At 40.1% G+C, this 22,724-nt stretch overlaps 1 protein-coding gene across 1 annotated transcript in view; it reads left to right on the forward strand.

Moving 5' to 3' along the window:
• The window catches only part of LOC311100609 (mitochondrial Rho GTPase 2-like), a 70,140-nt gene that overhangs the window by 6,997 nt on the left and 40,419 nt on the right, over window positions 1-22,724 (forward strand). Inside the window, exons 2-7 of the mRNA XM_084141537.1 lie at window positions 6,302-6,360; window positions 6,896-6,977; window positions 15,014-15,057; window positions 15,453-15,506; window positions 20,761-20,813; window positions 22,377-22,485. Of these exons, the coding sequence (XP_083997663.1) occupies window positions 6,302-6,360; window positions 6,896-6,977; window positions 15,014-15,057; window positions 15,453-15,506; window positions 20,761-20,813; window positions 22,377-22,485 (401 nt within the window). The remainder of the gene's footprint in view (window positions 1-6,301; window positions 6,361-6,895; window positions 6,978-15,013; window positions 15,058-15,452; window positions 15,507-20,760; window positions 20,814-22,376; window positions 22,486-22,724) is intronic.

The raw sequence follows: 22,724 nt of genomic DNA on the forward strand, positions 1-22,724 counted from the left end.
AATCGAAAGGTCGCTGGTTCTAATCCCCGACCCGACTAGGTGAAAAATCTGTCGGTGCCCTTGAGCAAGGCACTAAACCCTAATTGCTCCTGTAAGTCGCTCTGCATAAGAGCGTCTGCTAAATGACAAACAAAAAAAAGTTGGAAGTTTACATACACTTAGGTTGGAGTCATTGAAACTCGTTTTTCAACCACTCCACAAATTTCTTGTTAACAAACTATAGGTTTGGCAAGTCGGTTAGGACATCTACTTTGTGCATGACACAAGTCATTTTTCCAACAATTGTTTACAGACAGATTATTTCACTTATATTTCACAATTCCAGTGAGTCAGAAGTTTACATACACTAAATTGACTGTGCCTTTAAACAGCTTGGAAAATTCCAGAAAATTATGTCATGGCTTTAGAAGCTTCTGATAGGCTAATTGACATCATTTGAGTCAATTGGAGGTGTACCTGTGGATGTATTTCAAGGCCTACCTTTGCTTGACATCATGGGAAAATCTAAATAAATCAGCCAAGACCTCAAAAAAAATTTGTAGACCTCCACAAGTCTGGTTCATCCTTGGGAGAAATTTCCAAATGCCTGAAGGTACCACGTTCATCTGTACAAACAATGGTAAGCAAGTATAAACACCATGGGATCACGCAGCAGTCATACCGCTCAGGAAGGAGACGCGTTCTGTCTCCTAGAGATGAATGTACTTTGGTGCAAAAAGTGCAAATCAATCCCAGCACAACAGCAAAGGACCTTGTGAAGATGCTGGAGGAAACGGGTACAAAATTATCTATATCCACAGTAAAACAAGTCCTATATCGACATAACCTGAAAGGCTGCTCAGCAAGGAAGAAGCCACTGCTCCAAAACCGCCATAAAAATGCCAGACTACCGTTTGCAACTGCACATGGGGACAAAGATCGTACTTTTTGGAGAAATGTCCTCTGGTCTGATGAAACAAAAATAGAACTGTTTGGCCATAATGACCATCGTTATGTTTGGAGGAAAAAGGTGGTGCTTGCAAGCCGAAGAACACCATCCCAACCGTGAATCACAGGGGTGGCAGCATCATGCTGTGGGGGTGCTTTGCTGCAGGAGGGACTGGTGCACTTCACAAAATAGATGGCATCATGAGGAAGGAAGATTATGTGGATATATTGAAGTAACATCTCAAGACATCAGTCAGGAAGTTAAAGCTTGGTTGCAAATGGGTCTTCCAAATGGACAATGACCCCAAGCATACTTCCAAAGTTGTAAATGGCTTAAGGACAACAAAGTCAAGGTATTGGAGTGGCCATCACAAAGCCCTGACCTCAATCCTATAGAACATTTGTGGGCAGAACTGAAAAAGCGTGTGCAAGCAAGGAGTCCTACAAACCTGACTCAGTTACACCAGCTTTGTCAGGAGGAATGGCCAAAATTCACCCAACTTATTGTGGGAAGCTTGTGGAAGTCTACCCGAAACGTTTGACCCAAGTTAAACAATTTAAAGGCAATGCTACCAAATACTAATTGAGTGTATGTACATTTCTGACCCACTGGGAATGTGATGAAATAAATAAAAGCTGAAATAAATAATTCTCTCTACTATTATTCTGACATTTCACATTATTAAAATAAAGTGGTGATCCTAACTGACCTAAGACAGGGAATTTTTACTAGGATTAAATGTCAGGAATTGTGAAAAACTGAGTTTAAATGTATTTGGCTAAGGTGTATGTAAACTTCCGACTTCAACTTTATGTGCATGCATTTTCAAAGGGGGACTTAAGGTGACTTTAGAATAAGTTATTTCTCCAAGGTCTTTACAGGTAATATTGGTGTATTGGTGTAAAACAACACTTCACTGCACCTATCCAGGGTATGTGACGATATATATGTATTTTTTTAATAGTAAAAATATATATATTTCTCGTGTTTCACATAGCCAGCCACGCGGAGTCGTGGTGCATAGGCTAATTATTGTGCTTTGATTCACAACTGAATAGCAAGTGTTGACTACTTTATAAAAGGGGTCGAACTGACAGAATAAAGTCGATCTCCTATATCCCTTTGCCATTAATAAATCTTGCAACGTGGTTATATACTCATGGTATTGCATCGGGACAAGTAAACCAAAGGATTTCCTAGGTTTCCTTTCTTAGGATGTCGTGTTTGCCAGACAGTGACGCTAAAGTGAGTGACTCGTCTCGTCAGTCAGTGTAGCCTACCGAATCGGTGAGAGAGCCAACCATTTGTCTCCCTAATTTGCATAGGCTACTGGTGGGCCTAGGCTTTTTGGCGATTATCTGCAGATAAATTATGAAAACATTCAATAAAAATGGTGAATCATCACTGCATTGTGCCTCATTCTGGTCCAAATATGATAATTAGGGCCCTCACTGAATCCAGGCATTAAAACGGAATTCAATAATATAAAACATTTATTGACCTTGTGTATTGAAAATGTATTAATTTCACCAAGTTTATCTTAAGACATGAACAGAATGCATCAGTGATTCATATTTCCTACCACTTTCTGAAGAGGCAACGAGAATGCAGCTGTGTGTGTGTGTGGTGCGCACTTGTACCACTTTATGTAGCCGTTAGTGATTATGCTAATGAAAACATCACATGTATGCTACAAAACACCGCTAAACAACAGCCTCTTACTAGTTGAATTAAAGGGTAACAAAATGGAATCAGGCATGAAATATAACACATTTTATAGGGCCCTACCAAATTATAATTTTCAATTAGTTTAGGCTATGTAAAATCAGAAAGATATAATACTTAAGACCAGGGGTTGGAACCAGTTCAGTAAACAGAACCGAAAACCAGAAAATAAAGACATTTCTCGAGGAACAGAACCAGAACCGAGAACGAAAGTGATCTATACTGTTCTGGAGCAGAATCGTTATTTTAAAACCATGGGAACCGGTTAATACCATTTATTTTATGTTCCGGGCATTTTTTACAGTCCCCCCCCAAAAAAAAACGCCTATGCAAAGCCTTCACTGTCACTCAGAAATGTATTCCAGTGTCTACCTGCCTGCCAGCTGAAAATCTTTGCTACCTGCCCCTCCCCCTCCCTCCAAAGCATGCATAGTCTACTGTAGCTACTGACGTTACAGGCGTGATTCAGAAATTAGGGAGATTTTTTTATTCATTAGAGAACAATTGATTAACCTTTTCAATGATAGTTAAGGATACTGTAGTTATCACGTTTCACCCTTTTATTTTTTCAATTAAACCTTTAATTTATTTTTCAAGATAATGTGGCTATTTACAGTGAGGGAAAAAAGTATTTGATCCCCTGCTGATTTTGTACGTTTGCCCACTGACAAAGACATGATCAGTCTATCATTTTAATGGTAGGTTTATTTGAACAGTGAGAGACAGAATACCGACAAATAAATCCAGAAAAACGCATTCCAAAAATGTTATAAGTTGATTTGCATTTTAATGAGGGAAATAAGTATTTGACACCCTCTCAATCAGAAAGATTTCTGGCTCCCAGGTGTCTTTTATACAGGTAACGAGCTGAGATTAGGAGCACACTCTTAAAGGGAGTGCTCCTAATCTCAGTTTGTTACCTGTATAAAAGACACCTGTCCACAGAAGCAATCAATCAATCAGATTCCAAACTGTCCACCATGGCCAAGACCAAAGAGCTCTCCAAGGATGTCAGGGACGAGATTGTAGACCTACACAAGGCTGGAATGGGCTACAAGACCATCATGGCACCGTCATAGGATGCCACCTTTCCAACAAGTCAGTTTGTAAAATGTCTGCCCTGCTAGAGCTGCCCTGGACAACTGTATGTGCTGTTATTGTGAAGTGGAAATGCCGCAAAGTGGTAGGCCACAAAAGCTCACAGAACGGGATCGCTGAGTGCTGAAGCGCGGTTGCAACACTCACTACCAAGTTCCAAACTGCCTCAGGAAGCAACGTCAGCACAATAACTGTTCGTCGGGAGCTTCATGAAATGGGTTTCCATGGCCGCACACAAGCCTAAGATCACCATGCGCAATGCCAAGCATTGGCTGGGGTGGTGTAAAGCTCACCACCAATTGGACTCTGGAGCAGTGGAAATGCGTTCTCTGGAGTGATGAATCATGCGTCATCATTTGGCAGTCCAACGGACAAATCTGGGTTTGGCAGATGCCAGGAGAACGCTACCTGCCCGAATGCATAGTGCCAACTGTAAAGTTTAGTGGAGGAGGAATAATGGTCTGGGGGCTGTTTTTCATGGTTCGTTCTAGGCCCCTTGAAGGGAAATCCAATGAAGGGAAATCTTAACATTACAACATACAATGACATTCTAGACGATTCTGTGCTTCCAACTTTGTGGCAACAGTTTGGGGAAGGCCCTTTCCTGTTTCAGCATGACAATGCCCCCGTGCACAAAGCGAGGTCCATACAGAAATGGTTTGTCGTGATCGGTGTGGAAGAACTTGACTGGCCTGCACAGAGCCCTGACCTCAACCCCATCGAACACCTTTGGGATTAATTGGAACGCCGACCGCGAGCCATACCTAATCGCCCAACATCAGTGCCCGACCTCACTAATGCTCTTGTGGCTGAATGGAAGCAAATCCCAGCAGCAATGTACCAACATTTAGTGGAAAGTCTTCCCAGAAGAGTGGAGGCTGTTATAGCAGCAAAGGGGGGACCTACTCAATATTAATGCCCATGATTTTGGAATTGGATGTTTGACGTGCAGGTGACCACATACTTTTGGTAATGTAGTGTATATATTATAATTTAATGTAAACTTCAACTAGTATACAATTTTTATGATTTATTGACAAACTACACACACATATTTTGTTTAATTCTAATAAGTTACGTTGTTATCGAGAATTTTATCCGGACACATTTTGGCAATCATAATTTGGGGTGAAAATGTAAAACCATTCAGGCGAAATTATCAAATGTATTTAAAATAAGAAACTGTGCCATTAACTAGGCATCTTAGTCTTCAGAATAGTCGTTGATTTTTTTCAGATGCATCATGGTTTTCTAAATCATTTAGTTACTGCCATGGTTAAAACTGGTTTCATGAGAATCACCCAGTTGTATTGTAACTTTGTAGCTAATTGTAGCTACTTTGCTTGCCCCTCTCTTTGAATAGGCCTAAGGTATTCCCACAGACCTATTCATGAACTCAGTGGTGGAAGAATTACTCAATTGTCATACTTGAATAAAAGTAAAGATACCTTAACAGAAAATGACTCGTGTAAAAGTCACCCAGTAAAATACTACTTGAGTAAACGTCTAAAAGTATCTTGTTTTAAATGTACTTAAGTACAGTGGTGCAAAAAGGTACTCTGTTGTCATACTTGAGTAAAAGTAAAAAAGTACAAGTAAATGCTATACATTCAATTCCTTATATTAAGCAAACCAGAGTGCAAAATGTTTTTTTTATTTTCTTTTTCTGACTGACTGGCACACTCCAACCCTCAGACATAATTTACAAGCGCAGTTTGCTTGCTTACACGCGCAGTTTAGTGAGTCCGCCAGATCAGAGGCAGTAGGGATGACAATGCGTTATTATTGATAGGTGCATGAATTGGACCATAATTTTGTCCATAATTTTGTCTGAAATGTACCAAGTACTTTTTGGTGTCAGGGGAAAATGTATGGGAGTAAAAAGTACATATATTCTTTAGGAATGTAGTGGAGTAAAAGTAAAAGTTGTCAAAAATAGAAATAGTAAAGTACAGATACCCCCAAAACGACTTAAGTAGTACTTTAAAGTATTTTTACTTAAGTACTTTACACCACTGTGAACACTGATCCTATTGTATTGTGTCCAGGATGTGGAAGCTCAACATAATAATGTCAGAGAGAACCCTTATCAGGCTGTACTCTGTGGTTAATCAAATATATAAAATTATAATAAGCTAATTTGCATTGAAGATAAACCTCAAGTCACACTTCTTCATTAAACCTAGACAAATTTAGACTTGGGCCTTACATTTTAGCAGACGCTCTTATCCAGAGCGACTTACAGTTTAGTGAGTGCATAATTATAATTTTTTATACTGGCCCCCCGTGGGAAACGAACCCACAACCCTGGCGTTGCAAGCGCCATGCTCTACCAACTGAGCTACAGGGGACTAGTTATAGTTTAGATACAGTATTAGCCCCCCATGTAATCCAGCTCTGTTTACTTATAAGATGGAGAAAGTGATCTGTTTACCTGAGGGTATGACCTCAAACTCAAGGTGTAGTGTGTTTTTGCAGTCCAGAAATACTATTCTTTTAGACTCCATTTTCAATCATTTCTCTTCCCTCTTTTCACCCCTCTGTCAACAGCCAAGGTGGGGAAAACATCACTCATCATGTCATTGGTTGGGGAGGAGTTTCCTGAGCACGTAAGTGTAGCTATGACAATCCCACTGGTTTATTTCTCAGGTTGTCTACAGTGCTGACAAGTCTATCAAATTATACCCACTGACTGCAAACACTACATTGATGATTAAACAGTCAGCTTATTTATAAATCATATGTATCCACTGGCTGCTACTACATCGTACAAAAGCAGTATTCTCATTGACTTGGTACATTCAATGTTTACACACACTTTGTCTGCTCTCCAAACCACAGCACACACAGAGGGTGGCTCATAAACTGAAAGTGGGATTGTTTATGAAAATAAACCTCCACTGGTACAATATTCCCATCCTGCTTACTTTGCATTTATAAGCACTCTTGTCATATTGTACTCATAATATGTCACGTCCCTTACCTCATCCCCCCAAAAATGGAGGACATTTCCTAGTCAGTCTCAGATGGTGCAGTGTCTTCATACTCTGACTACGAAGCTAATTTAAGCCTGTCAGTTCCAGGCTAATTAAATGTTAATGGAATCCCTCTGTCAGACCGTTGAATCTGTGTCGTCGTCCTCAGGTGCCCCTCCGAGCAGAGGAGATCACCATCCCTGCCGATGTCACCCCAGAGAAGGTGCCCACGCACATAGTGGACTACTCAGGTGAGGCACTGCTCACTCAGTGGCCTAATACAATGAACCCACCACTCACTCTCTTGCTGTAGTCTGTCTGTCTGTGTATGTGCCTGTGCATCTAACTCTCTTTATAAAGACCAAATAAAACCCAAAATAAGCTCCCTAGCTGTCTTTGTCTGCAGGCTAACATAATGGATGATGAAGTGTAATTGCTTGCTTATCAGTCCAATTCAGTGCTGCTGCTGATGTGGTGCTGTAACTGTTATCACCTGGTTATTTGGTGTCAGCTACTCTTCCTGGGGTCCACATGAAACATTACATAGTACAGAACATTATTGGTCAAGGACTGAAATACATACATTTAAAACGTCACACATAGCCTACATATCAGTACATACACACTATCTAGGTCTAATACATAAAACAGTGCAAATTACAATACAATATATATAAAATGGCTGTCTCGTCACAGTCCCCTTTGTGCAGTAAGGTGTTATTTTTATCAGTTTTTTAAACTGGTTTTATTGCTAGCTTGAGTTACCTGGGGTGGCAGAGAGTTCCATGTAGTACTGTGCATTTCCCAGCCTCTGTTCTGGACCTGGGGACTGTGAAGAGACCTCTGGTGGCATGTCTTGTGTTGTACCGATGACTGTCCAAACTGTGTGCCAACTGCTTGAACAGACAGTTCGGTACCTTCAACACATCAATACCTCGAACAAAGACCAATCGTGATGCAGTAAATCTCTCCTCAACTTTGAGCCAGAAGAGACTGATATTTTCCCTCTGTGTACATCTAAGTGCGGTACGTGCTGCTTTGTTCTGGACCAACTGCAATTTACCTGACCACACAGCTAGGCAGTAGTCCAGGTGCGACAAAACTAGGGCCTGTAGGACCTGTCTGGTCGACTGAGATGTCAAGAAGGTAGAGCAACACCCCATCATAGACAGACCTCTTCCCATTTGAGCAACCATTGAGTCTATATGTTTTGACCAAGACAGCTTGCTATCTAGGGTTACACCCAGCAGTTTAGTCTTCTCAACTTGCTCAATAGCCACATTATTCAATAATAGATCTAAACGAGGGTTAGCGTTGAGTGATGCTTTTTGTTTTTGAGATACTGTATTTAGCACCAGCCTATTGCTACAGTGGTTCCTCATTTAAAAGTTGCATCATACTGCAGCAGTATGGTACAGCATGTTACAGTGCATGACGTCATAGTATTTTACTGTCAGCCATTGTTGCTGTTAATGCTTGTTGAAACCACCAGAGGGCATCTTTGAGGGCGTCTTTATTTTTACATTTTTTTAAACATTTTTAGTCATTTAGCAGATGCGCTTATCCAGAGCGACTTACAGTTAGTGAGTGCATACATTATTTTTATTTTTCATACTGGCCCCCCGTGGGAAATGAACCCACAACCCTGGCGTTGCTACCAACTGAGCTACATCCCTGCCATTCCCTCCCCTACCCTGGACGACGCTGGGCCAATTATGCGCTGCCCCATGGGTCTCCCGGTCGCGGCCGGCTACGACAGAGCCTGGATTCGAACCAGGATCTCTAGTGGCACAGCTAGCACTGCGATGCAGTGCCTTAGACCACTGCGCCACTCGGGAGACTATGAATCTTGTTGGCACTTGCTGACTTTCCCAAATAATCCTACAGAGGTCCATGCAGGCCAGACGTTCTGATTGCTATACCCTATCTGAAAGAGCATAACAAGTTAATAAATTTTGTTGACATGAAGCAACCATAGCCTCAGCTACTATAGCACAGAGAAATGTCTTAAAATATGCTATTCTATTCTTTTGAAATAAATTGTGTTAGTATCATGTTTTTTTTATGACCTTCCTAAACAAAATATGAATTGATTTCTTTGTGATTGTGTATATTAAATTGATTTATTAGACTGACAGCTATTGGTAGGCTGTTAAATGCATGCCGCGCAGCAGACCTTCATGGCGCTTTGAGGATGAAATGCTCAGGAAGTTTTTGCCTTTTATGATATTTATCTTAATGTAGGCCTACTGCTAGAGTGTAAAATACACATATTTCGGTACATTCAGGACAGGTGGGTTCAAGGTTTTTATTGAAATTAAGTTATTGAAATAACATGGAGCTGTAGGCTTAAGAGTCCTGTTTACTGTAGCTGTTTTAGTGTAACTTACTTATTGGCATAAAGGCCTACTTCAATATACAGTATATCAATCATTCATTCGTGCATGTCATCACACAGCATACAAGTCATCTATTTCTTTAAATACGGTCAATTTTAGTTATAAAACAAAATAACAAAGGGAGCCTTGAATAATTAAACAATGAATAAACCGCAATATGTCGGCTAAAGCAATTAAATTCACAAATGTATTTGACTTTTTTTAAAATATTTTCTGTACTAGAGACTTTAAAACCTTTTTTTGTTAGAACAGACTATATAGGATTGATTATAATTTGTTAGTAAATTATTATTGTATTTGTTGTGCTGTTTATACTCTTAGAAATGTAGCCTAATTCCAAGAAAAACTCAAATGCATTTTACAGTAGCCTATGTAGGCCTCAGGAATTCCGCTAGGAAAATATGGCGCTGTACAATGTGACCGGTCGGGAGCAGGCCTAGGCTACTAAGCGACTGCGAGTGAAGAGCAAAATAATCCTAACATTTCCACAGCCTAATTGTAGGCTAACCAATATCCAAACGGAGATTCAGTGAAAAGAAAAATCTGATTGATTTATCAAGACCAGTCCCCATGCTTGACTCAAAGCAGCGCAAAACGGTGCTGAAATAGTTGACCACACGCGGGTAGGCTATTCCTTCAAATCCTATTATAACAATTGGATGACTTTGGGTGTTTCAGTAAGCAACTATTTGTTACCTTCAATTACATTAGTCTACTTTATTCCTATATTTCTGTCATTTAGTGGTATATATTCCCATAGTAATTTGTTATGGATCCATCCAGGTGGGCTATGCAAAGAGATGGGTAAAGTGACATGCCTCGCAAACATCCGTTAATACATTTAAAGTCCCTAAACTCTGCAAAAGTCTATTGTCCTGCTGATAGCCCATCAAGGGTGGATGGCTTCTTTTGTATTCCAATTTGTTTGAAAGGCTGCCTAACCATTTACACCTGGCCAACAGCGTTGTTGCGTACTTACAGTGCATTCGGAAAGTATTCAGACCCCTTGACTTTTTCCACATTTTGTTACGTTAAAGTCTTATTCTAAAATTGATTAAATAAAAACATGTCTTCTTCAATCTACACACAATACCCCATAATGACAAAGCGAAAACCGTTTTTTAGAAAAAACAGAAATATCTTATTTCATTGCTATGAGTCTCGAAATTGAGCTCAGGTGCATCCTGTTTCCATTGATCATCCTTGAGATGTTTCTACAACTTGATTGGAGTCCACCTGTGGTAAATTGAATTGATTGGACATGATTTGGAAAGGCACACCCATCTATATAAGGTCCCACAGTTGACAGTGCATGTCAGAACAAAAACCAAGCCATGAGGTTGAAGGAATTGTCCGTAGAGCTCCGAGACAGGATTGTGTCAAGGCACAGATCTGGGGAAGGGTACCAAAACATTTCTGCAGCATTGAAAGTCCCCAAGAACACAGTGGCCTACATCTTTCTTAAATCGGAGGAGAAAGGGCCTTGGTCAGAGAGGTGACCAAGAACCTGATGGACACTCTGACAGAGCTCCAGAGTTCGTCTGTGGAGATGGTTGTTCTTCTGGTAGGTTCTCCCATCTCTGCAGCACTCCACCAATCAGGCCTTTATGGTAGAGTGGCCAGACGGAAGCCACTCCTCAGTAAAAGGCACATGACAGCCCGCTTGGAGTTTGCCAAAAGGCACCTAAAGGACTCTCAGACCATGAGAAACAAGATTCTCTGGTCTGATGAAACCAAGATTGAACTCTTTGGCCTGAATGCCAAGCGTCACGTCTGGAGGAAACCTGGCACCTTCCCTACGGTGAAGCATGGTGATGGCAGCATCATGCTGTGGGGATGTTTTTCAGCGGGCAGGGACTGGGAGACTAGTCCGGATCGAGGGAAAGATGAACGGAGCAAAGTACGGAGAGATCCTTTATGAAAACCTGCTCCAGAGCACTCAGGACCTCAGACTGGGGCGAAGGTTCACCTTCCAACAGGTCAACGACCCTAAGCACACAGCCAAGACAACACAGGAGTGGCTTCGGGACAAGTCTCTGAATGTCCTTGAGTGGCCCAACCAGAGCCCGGACTTGAACCCGATCGAACATCTCTGGAGAGACCTGAAAATAGCTGTTCAGCGACGCTCCCCATCCAACCAGACAGAGCTTGAGAGGATCTGCAGAGAAGAAAATAAAACTATTTTCTACATTGTAGAATAATAGTGGAGACATCAAAACTATGAAATAACACATGGAATCATGTAGTAACCAAAAAAGTGTTGCACAAATCTAAATATATTTTAGATTTTAGATTCTTCAAAGTAGCCACCCTTTGCCTTGATGACAGCTTTGCACACTCTTGGCATTCTCTCAACCGGCTTCATAAGGAATGATTTTCCAACAATCTTGAAGGAGTTCCCACATATGATGAGCACTTGTTGGCTGCTTTTCCTTCACTCTGCGGTCCAACTTATCCCAAACCGTATCAATTGGGTTGAGGTCGGGGGATTGTGGAGGCCAGGTCATCTGATGCAGCACTCAATCACGCTCCTTCTTGGTCAAATAGCCCTTACACAGCCTGGAGGTGTGTTTTGGGTCATTGTCCTGTTGAAAAACAAATGATAGTCCCACTAAGCGCAAACCAGATGGGATGGCATATTGCTGCAGAATGCTGTGGTAGCCATGCTGGTTAAGTGTGCCTTGTATTCTAAATAAATCACCAACAGTGTCACAAGCAAAGCACCCCCACACCATCACACCTCCTCCATGCTTCACGGTGGGAACCACACATGCGGAGATCATCCGTTAACCTACTTTGCGTCTCACAAAGACACGGCGGCTGGAGACAAAAATCTCAAATTTGGACTCAAATTTGGACTTTCCATCAGTCTAATGTCCATTGCTCGTGTTTCTTGACCCAAGCAAGTCTCTTCTTCTTATTGGTGTCCTTTAGTAGTGGTTTCTTTGCAGCAATTCAACCATGAAGGCCTGATTCACGCAGTCTCCTCTGAAAAGTTGATGTTGAGATGTGTCTGTTACTTGAACTCTGTGAAGCATTTATTTGCACTTGAAGAAACTTTCAAAGTTCTTGAAATTTTCCGTATTGACTGACCTTCATGTCTTAAAGTAATGATGGACTGTCGTTTCTCTTTGCTTATTTGAGCTGTTCTTGCCATTATATGGACTTGGTCTTTTACCAAATAAGGCTATCTTCTGTATACCACCCCTACCTTGTCACAACACAACTAATTGGCTCAAACGCATTAAGAAGGAAAGAAATTCCACAAATTAACTTTTAAGGCACACCTGTTAATTGAAATGCATTCCAGGTTACTACCTTAATGAAGCTGGTTGAGAGAATGCCAAGAGTGTGCAAAGCTGGCAAGGCAAAGGGTGGCTATTTGAAGAATCTCAAATATAAAATATATTTTGATTTATTATTTTGGTTACTACAATATGTATTATTTCATAGTTTTGATGGCTTCACTATTATTCTACAATGTAGAAAATAGAACAAATAAAGAAAAACCCTGGAATGAGTAGGTGTGTCCAAACTTTTGACTGGTACTGTATGTATTTTAGGCATATCATTTGAATTAGGCCTCATGTAAAATCATTGTCAAAAGCGCAAGAGATACTGCTGCATGACAAACAGGTTCTGTTCGATTACAATATAATTTATGTGCCAGTTTGGAACAGTGTAAACAATATTAAATAAATTCTAAGTAATACCAGAAAGTATGTTCTAATGACAATTTTTTTAAAGCCTCTAATACAGCATAGCAAAGTTTTTAAAAACAGCCGGATTTGTGAAATTGCTTTATCCGACATGTTGTGGTTGCATGAAGCTTGGTGATCACAGAATCAGTAGGATATTAAACAAACACTCAAATAGGCAACAGAAGCAGGAACAGAAGTATAGGGCTGAGTGACTTACTCATTCCTGGCTTTTGTTCAAAATAAATTATATTATAATGCAGTCTCTCTCCTCTCGCTACAGCTAATTTTGTTTGAATGATAATGTGGATTATAATAAATGAATATATTTGTAGGGGTTGATGCATTTTTTGTTTGGGCAAATCTGGTCTGTGATATTGAGTTAGAAATGTAAAACTTTAGAGTACTTAAGCCTCGAATACATTGCAAGTTTGCCCTTTTTTGGCCATTAGGCTACACTTCAATAGGACTCAACTCTGACTGACCGCAGCATCTATCGGTAGTCTAAACTGTGGCACAAATTGGGGATATTTTTCACACCTAGCCAAACTATTAGACGAACATTTTGCAAATGAATGGAGGTGTGAATGTTTCAGTCAGTCTCGCACTAGAGTCCTGCATCAGGCAACAACAAAAAAATCAGCTGGCGGGTGGTCCCGGAGATGAGGGAGAACTTGGGTAAATACAATGGCCAATTCTTACACTATTGTTCTAAATTCAATCACCCTCTTGTTCTTCATCCTCATCATTCAGTTAATTAAAATTCAATTTTGAAGTCGTGCACAATTATAGGTTTCTATTTGGTTTATATCGCCCATTCATTGGCAGCATTCATTAAAGTAGAGACACATTAGCGCATTGGGACCCAAAAGCATAATCAGCGCTCTAACTCCCCCTTGCGGTGGTCTGAAGCAGTGACGCAGGGTAACGTACTAAACCACAAATTACCTCTAAATCCCGCGGCATAATCTCAAAACGTTTAATTACCCATTCTAAAACTAACTGGAGCTCTATGTTAAGGGTGTCAGTTATTTATTTTACTGTTGCAGCCAACGTGTATACTGTTGAGTCGTCAGCGTACACAGCCACACAGGCTTTATTCAAGGTCAGTGGAAGGTCATTTGTAAAAAAAAAAAAATATATATATAATAATAATGTCCCTAGCCGGCTGCCCTGCGGTACACCACACTCAACTGAATTTGCATGAGAGCAGCTTCCATTAACGAAAACCCTCTGTGTTCTATTAGATAGGTAACTCTCAATCCATAATAAGGCAGAGGATGCAAATCCATAACACCTATTTCTTTCAGCAATAGGTTATGATCAATGCCATCAAAAGCGACACTGAAGTCTAACAAAACAGCTCCCACAATCTTCTCACTATCAATTTCTTTCAGCTAATCATCTGTTATTTGCGTCAGTGCCGACCATGTTGAGTGCCCTTCCCTATAAGCATGCTGAAAGTCTGTTACTAATTTGTTTTCTGTAAAATAACTTTATTTGATCAAACATTTTTTTTTAAACGTTTGCTGAGCACTTGTAACAGGCTGATTGGTTGGCTGTTTGAACCATTAAAAGGTGCTCTGCTATTCTTGGGTAGCGGAATGATCTTTGCCTCCCTCCATGTCTGAAGGCACACACTGTCTTCTTGGCTTAAATTTAAGATGTGGAAAACAGGAGTCACAATGTATTCCACTACAAACCTCAGCAATTCACCATCCAGGTTGTCAGTACCGGGTGGTTTGATCACCTCTTCCACACCCACTTTGTGGAACTCAAAACTACAGTGCTGGTCTTTCATTATTTGGTCCATTATGCATGAATATGAAGGCTCAGCATTTGTTGTTTGCATGTCATGCTTAAATTTGCTAATCTTATCAACAAAAAAGTTATTAAAGTGGTTGGCAATATCAACGGGTTTTGTTTTGAACAAGCCATCTGCCTCAATGAAGGATGGAGCCGAGTTTGCTTTTTTACCTAGAATTTCATTTTAAAGTACTCTAGAGCTTTTTACTATCATTCTTTATATAATTTATCTTTGTTCCATAGTATAGTTTATTCTTCTTTTTGTTTAGTTACGTGATTTCTCAATTTACTGTATGTTTGCCAGTCTGCTGTGTTTCAGACTTATTTGCTAATTCCTTTGCCTCATCAGTTGATTAAATTGAGTGCATTGTTCTGGCCCTACAGAAATGGAACAGACTGATGAGGTCCTCAGAGAAGAGATTATCAAGGTAAAGCTAGTTCTCGGTGTTGTCCCACCTCTTCCTTATCTGAACGCTCAGGGGTGAAGTTTCCCCTAGTTACAGATCTAGGATCAGCTTCCCCTCCCCCAACCTTAACCATTAGTGGGGGAAATGCTACACTGATCCTAGATCAGCAACTGACCCAAGATCAGCAACTTCACCCTACACCTAGCTGAACAAGAGACCCATCTGTGGATGACCACCAGTTGATCTTGCCTCATTACTTAATGTGTTGTAGTGAGTAAGTGTTGTAGTGAGCCTTGCACAGCTGTACCTTACAAATTCATAATCGGTTGACTTGATTTGGAGAGTGTGTGATTGTGTGCTTTATTTGATGACAAAGTACTTGCATTCCAACCATGATTTCTTAAAACCTCATGCAGGCCAATGTGGTGTGTGTGGTGTATGACGTAACCCAGGATGAAACGCTAGAAAAGGTACCCTCTCTCACACATGTACATTGGAGTCATTTCAGTCATTTCAGCAAGCCATGACACCCACCATCTCAGATTGTTCTGAAATCGTTTCTGTAGTTAGAAACAGATAAGATTATCATTCTTGAAACATAATTTTGTTTAAATTTTGTTTGAAATTAAGCTAATTGATTGCACCCAAATTGTCCTTTTTGATTTTTAGGATTCACATAATATTCAATAAATATAGTACCCAGTATCTGATTTGAACCAAACGTCTTCCTACCATTGAGTAAGACATGAGGAATCCAATAAAATAAAAGCCACCCACGGACCCCCCACATGCCAATCCACCCAAACAACCAGTATACACTACCGGTCAAAAGTTTTAGAACACCTACTCATTCATGGGTTTTTCTTTATTTTTACTATTTTCTACATTGTAGAATAATAGTGAAGATATCAAAACTATGAAATAACACATATGGAATCATGTAGTAACCAAAAAAGTGTTAAACAAATATAAATATATTTGAGATTTGAGATTCTTCAAATAGCCACCCTTTGCCTTGATGACAGCTTTGTACACTCTTGGCATTCTCTCAACCAGCTTCATGAGGTAGTCACCTGGAATGCATTTCAATTAACAGGTGTGCCTTCTTTAAAGTTCATTTGTGGAATTTATTTCCTTCTTAATGCGTTTGAGCCAATCAGTTGTGTTGTGACAAGGTAGGGGGGGTATACAGAAGATAGCCCTATTTGGTAAAAGACCAAGTCCATGTTATGGCAAGAACAGCTCAGACCATCATTACTTTAAGACATGAAGGTCAGTCAATACGGAAAATGTCAAGAACTTTGAAAGTTTCTTCAAGTGCAGTCGCAAAAACCATCAAGTGCTATGATGAAACTGGCTCTCATGAGGACCGCCACAGGAATGGAAGACCCAGAGTTACCTCCGCTGCAGAGGATAAGTTCATTAGAGATAACAGAAATTGCAGGCCAAATAAATGCTTCACAGAGTTCAAGTAACATACACATTTCAACATCAACTGTTCAGAGGAGACTGTGTGAATCAGGCCTTCATGGTCGAATTTCTGCAAAGAAACCACTACTAAAGGACACCAATAATAAGAAGAGACTTGCTTGGGCCAAGAAACACGAGCAATGGACATTAGACCGGTGGAAATGTGTCCTTTGGTCTGGAGTCCAAATTTGAGATTTTTGGTTCCAACCGCTGTGTCTTTGTGAGACGTGGTGTAGGTGAACGGATGATCTCCGCATGTGTATTTCCCACCGTAAAGCATGGAGGAGGAGGTGTTATGGTGTGGGGGTGCTTTGCTGTTGACACTGTCTGTGATTTATTTAGAATTCAAGGCACACTTAACCAGCATGGCTACCACAGCATTCTGCAGCGATACGCCATGCCATCTGGTTTGGGCTTAGTGGGACTATCATTTGTTTTTCAACAGGACAATGACCCAACATACCTCCAGGCTGTGTAAGGGCTATTTTACCAAGAAGGAGAGTGATGGAGTGCTGCATCAGATGACCTGGCCTCCACAATCCCCCGACCTTATCCAAATTGAGATGGTTTGGGATGATTCGGACCGCAGAGTGAAGGAAAAGCAGCCAACATAGTGCTCAGCATATGTGGGAACTCCTTCAAGACTGTTGGAAAAGCATTCCAGGTGAGGTTGGTTGAGAGAATGCCAAGAGTGTGCAAAGCTGTCATCAAGGCAAAGGATGGCTATTTGAAGAATCTCAAATATAAAATATGTTTTGATTTGATTAACACTTTTTTCGTTACTACATGATTCCATATGTGTTAATTCATAGTTTTGATGTCTTCACTATTATTACTCAATGTAGAAAATAGTGAAAATAAAGAAAAACCCTTGAATGAGTAGGTGTTCTAAAACTTTTGACCACTAGTGTACAGTATAATTTCTCTCTGACAAGTAGTATGGAGCTGCGGCTTGGAGTATTGCTTATTCATCCTTTGTAATATATTCCCTGTGAATCTGGTGATGTTTTTTTCCCCCCTGTTCAGAGAAATGTGCCATTTGAAGTCTCTTACATTATTTAACAAATTAGTGTGAAAGTACCAGGTTTTGCTTACTAGATCAGTGGTTCTCAACCTTTTTTGAACCGTGGCACACCTTGATGGGATAAAAAATTTAGGAAAAAACTTTTCCTAATAATTTATTTAGTGGTAATGACATCCATCTCATCTGATCCATACTGCACATCATCGATTTTCTGTGACAAAACATTTTCATAGATTTAAATAGGGTTTATTTTAACTATTTTCATAGTTCCTTACTGCTAAATGTAATTAAACTTGTACCGAAGAGTATTAGCCAAGTGAAGAGAAAAAAGAAATATACAGCGATGGGTGGTGGTACTTGGATAATTTTTCTTTGCATGGATAGTACTTTTAAAAAGTGCCAATATTTAGAGAATAAAGTGGCAATATTTACAGACAAACAATAATAATAAATAAAGTCAATTTTTTGGGAATAATGTCGACATTTTTAGAACAAAGTCAGTTATGTTTCAAGATGAAAGTATGTGAATTGGTTATTAATTGCATGTCTCCCTGGCTCCCTGTTGCTGTGCGGGCGCGCCACCATTGAAATGCCTGAGTTTAATATGGTTATTATGTGCTAAAATAGCAAGGATTTCCTTGTTACTAAAGCCATTCTAAAGTATAGTTTCACTGGTCGTCTAACTCAGGCATTTCAAAGGTGGCGCGCACAGCAACAGGCCGCCAGGGAGACATGCAATTAACCAAATCCCATTATTTCATCTTGAAATAGAACTGTGACTTTAATCTCAAAATGTCAACTTTATTCTCAATGCTGCCACTTCATTCCTGAAATATTGCCACTTTATTTTCAAAATATTGCCACTTCTAAGTACCATTGTGCAAATAAATAATTGAAGTGCCACCACCCGTCACTTCTTTTTTGTTGCACTTGGCCCTAATACTCTTCCGTAAACTCACCTGTGCTAATAGTTCTCACAGACAAAGTAAAACTATACAAAGTACTTTGCTCGGGATGCGCGCCCCTCAAATGATACAAATGTAACAACCGCCCAAGTGCACCGGAGTTGAAAGAACTATACAGATGTAACCATGTGTGCCATTAAATGTATTATCTGATAGATTTTCTTTCTAGCGGCACTGGTGCTCCCAAGTTAAAATCCCACATTTATTCCACCTGTATTTTTATATGTGTAAAAAATTTTTATCAGGAAAAGTTTTCCTCAAGCCACATTTTCTTTGCAACTTTGAGTAGAAAACCAATAGCTTTTACTCATGATGAAAATCAATTATGTGCTCATCCTCACAAGTCAAGCCAGTCCTCCATGAAAGCAATTCAGTTTGTCCTTCTCTTAGCAACCTAATGCTTAAACTCTCCTTGAATTGTCCAACAAATGGCTGCTTTCTGAGAGGGCTATCCCTATGGTGCAATTCTAATATGAAGAATCTTCCTACAAGCCCCAAACTTTGATGGAGAAATGGGCTAGTGATCAAAATGTTGCAACAACCCTAATAAAATAATAAACCATTGCATGGCAGTCGTATGTTTTTCAATAAAATGATATACGAAAACATCTCTATGTAGTGTGATTAGTGACATTTACCATTAAACCCAACACTATTATCTTTGCAAAACACTATAGAGAGTGTGTTTGGGACTTTTACCATTGAAGCCATTAGAACTGCTGTAGCCTAATAGTTTGCTTGTTCACCAGTAATGGTCTAACTAATCCAGACCTTTTTTGAAGGGAATAAACCACACACAGAGGGACCGTTTCCTGGACACAGATTAAGCCTAAGAGAAGGACAAAAAGATTTGACATGGGCCCTCAGATCCTCAAAACGTTCTACAGCTGCACCATCGAGAGCATCTTGACTGGCTGCATCACCGCTTGGTATGGCAACTGCTTGGCATCCGACCGCAAGGCGCTACAGAGGGTAATGTGTACGGCCCAGTACATCACTGGGGTCGAGCTCCCCACCATCCAGGACCTCTATACCAGACGGTGTCAGAGGAAGGCCCATAAAATTGTCAAAGACTCCAGCCACCCAAGCCACAGACTGTTCTCCCTGCTACCGCACGGCAAGCGGTACCAATGCACCAAGTCTGGAACCAACAGGACCCTGAACAGCTTCTACCCCCAAGCAATAAGACTTCTAAACAAGCTAATCAAATGGCTACCTGGACTACCTGCGTTGACCCTTTATTTTCTTTGTTATTTTCTACTCCCTATATATAGCCATGTTATTTTTACTCTTTATTTTTATTTGTTATTCACTGTCACTATTTTATTTTTCTTTAACTCTGCATTGTTTGAAAAGGAACCGTAAGTAAGCATTTCACTGTTAGTCTACACCTGTTGTCTACGAAGCAAGTAACAAATAACATTTGATTTTAATTGCTTTCATGGAGGACTGGTTTGAATTGTGAGGATGACCACATTATTTATTTTAATCATGAGCAAAAGCTATTGGTTTTCTACCCAAGCTTGCAAAGAAAGTTGTGATCCATTTAATAAACACAGGACATCAGCAAAATGGATAAAAGGGTGTGGCAGTAGTAGAAACAGCGGCATCTAGTGGGCAAAACCTGGTAATTTCACACTAATTTATGGTAAATAATGCAAGCAACTTCAATGGCTAATTTCTATGAACAGGAGAAAAACAAAACATCACCAGATTCACAGGGAATACATTACATAGGATGAAAAAGCAATATTCCAAGCCGCAGCACCATTCTACTGGTCAGACATAGATAACTGATACTGTATACAGGTTGTTGGGGTGCGTGGGTGGCTTTTTATCATTTAATTGGATTCTCCATGCCTTACTCATTGTTAGGAAGAATTATGGTCCAAATCCGATGTTAAGTACAATTTTTATTGATAATTATATAAATCCAATACATTTAAATGGCCAATTTGGGTGCAATCATTTAGCTTAATTTCTCAGAGATAAAATGATATATGTTTCAGGAATGCTAATCTTATCTGTTTCTAACTACAGAAACAATTTCAGCACAATCTGAGATGGTGGGTGTCAATTCTCTGTCTTGACCCAATGTCTTCCATAGAGCTTCAAATACCTTCTTAGAGCAACCCCATATGGAAGCATTTGGCATGGTATAACAAGCATTTGTATAATGTAGCCTACAGTATGGGACCAACAATATGATAAATGAGAGCTTTTGTTAGTGTTTTGTTATAATTTTGTATGTTACTCACCTTCCAGATCCGAACAAAATGGATCCCCTTGGTAAACGGTGAAGCAGAGAAGGGGAACAAGTATGAAAATACTGTTGTTTCAATTACATGTGCTTGTGCTTAGAAGTTGGTGTGTCTGATTTGATTTATTAGGATCCCCATTAGCCGACGCCAATGGCGACACCTAGTTTTACTGGGGTCTGACATATAATGAAAAATACATTACAGACAAAATACTTTACAATTTACATACATTTAAAAATAGTGTAGTGTATGTGTGCATCTATCAGTTACACATACATGTCAGTACATACACACAACAAGTAGGTCACATGGGGGGAGAGGTGTTGTGCTGTGAGGTGTTGCTTTATTAGTTTTTTTAAACCAGGTTTGCTGTTCAGTTGCGCTATATAAGATGGAAGGGAGTTTCATGCACTCATGGCTCTATATAATACTGTACGTTTCCTTGAATTTGTTCTGGACCTGGGGACTGTGAAAAGACCCCTGGTGGCATGTCTGGTGGGGTAAGTGTGTGTGTCAGTGCTGTGTGTAAATTGACTATGCACACAATTTGGAATTTCCAACACATGAATGTTTCGTATAAAAACAAGAAGTGACACAGTCAGTCTTTCCTCAAATCTCAGCCAAGAGAAGCTGGCATGCATAGTATTAATAGTAGCCCTCTGATTTCAATGAAGAGCAAGACGTGCCGCTCTGTTCTGGGCCAGCTGCAGCTTAACTAGGTCTTTCTTTGCAGCACTTGACCATATGAATGGACAATAATCAAGATAAGATAAAACTAGAGCCTGCAGGACTTGCAGTGTGGTGTCAAAAAAGCAGAGCATCTCTTTATTACGGACAGACCTCTCCTCTTCTTTACAACCATTGAATCTATATGTTTTGACCATGACTGTTTACAATCTAAGGTAAAAACCAAGTAATTTAGTCTCCTCCACTTGTTCAACAGCCACACCATTCATTACCAGATTCAGCTGAGGTCTAGAACTTACAGAATTATTTGTACCAAATACAATGCTTTTAGTTATAGAGATGTTCAGGACCAGTTTACTACTGGCCACCCATTCCAAAACAGACTGCTACTCTTTGTTAAGGGTTTCAGTGACTTCATTAGCTGTGGTTGCTGATGCGTATATGGTTGAATCAGCATACATGGACACACGTGCTTTGTTTAATGCCAGCGGCAGGTCATTGGTAAAAAATAGAAAAAAGAGTAGAGGGCCTAGAGCGTTGCCCTGTGGTACACCACACTTTACATGTTTGACATTGAGAAGCTTTCCTTAAAGAAAACCCTCTGAGTTCTATTAGATAGATAGTTCTGAATCCACGATATGGCAGAGGATGAAAGGCCATAAAACTTTTCTCAACAACAGTTTATGGTCAATAATATCAAAGGCTGCACTGAAATCTAACAGTACTGCTCCCACAATCTTCTTATTATCAATTTCTTTCAACCAATCATCAGTCATTTGTGTCAGTGCAGTACATGTTGAGTGCCCTTCTCTATAAGCATGCTTAAAGTCGTCCTTGCCTAAAAGTGTTGTTCTTTAACTAGCATCTTAGGTCTATGTGTCATAAAACATTAGATACCTTTGATGTTAACGTTCATTCCTTATGATGTCACAGAGTTCCCATAATCCTAGTGGGTAATAAATCGGACCTGCGCTCTGGGAGCTCCATGGAGACCATACTACCTATTATGAACCAGTTCTCTGAGATTGAGACCTGTGTAGAGGTGAGGCTCACCTCTCAAACACACTCTTCTCTCTTCAGCTGCCTGCCTCACTCTTCTTAGCAGCTTCTACCCTCAAGCCATGAGACTCCTGAACAGCTAATCATGGCTACCCGGACTATTTGCATTGTCCCCCACCCCACCCCACCCCACCCCACCCCCTCTTTTACGCTGCTGCTACTCTGTTTATTATCTATGCATAGTCACTTTAACTCTACCCACATGTCCATATTACCTCAATT

Source organism: Coregonus lavaretus (genome assembly GCF_964263955.1).
Source record: "Coregonus lavaretus genome assembly, chromosome: 25".
NCBI classification, from domain to species: domain Eukaryota; kingdom Metazoa; phylum Chordata; class Actinopteri; order Salmoniformes; family Salmonidae; genus Coregonus; species Coregonus lavaretus.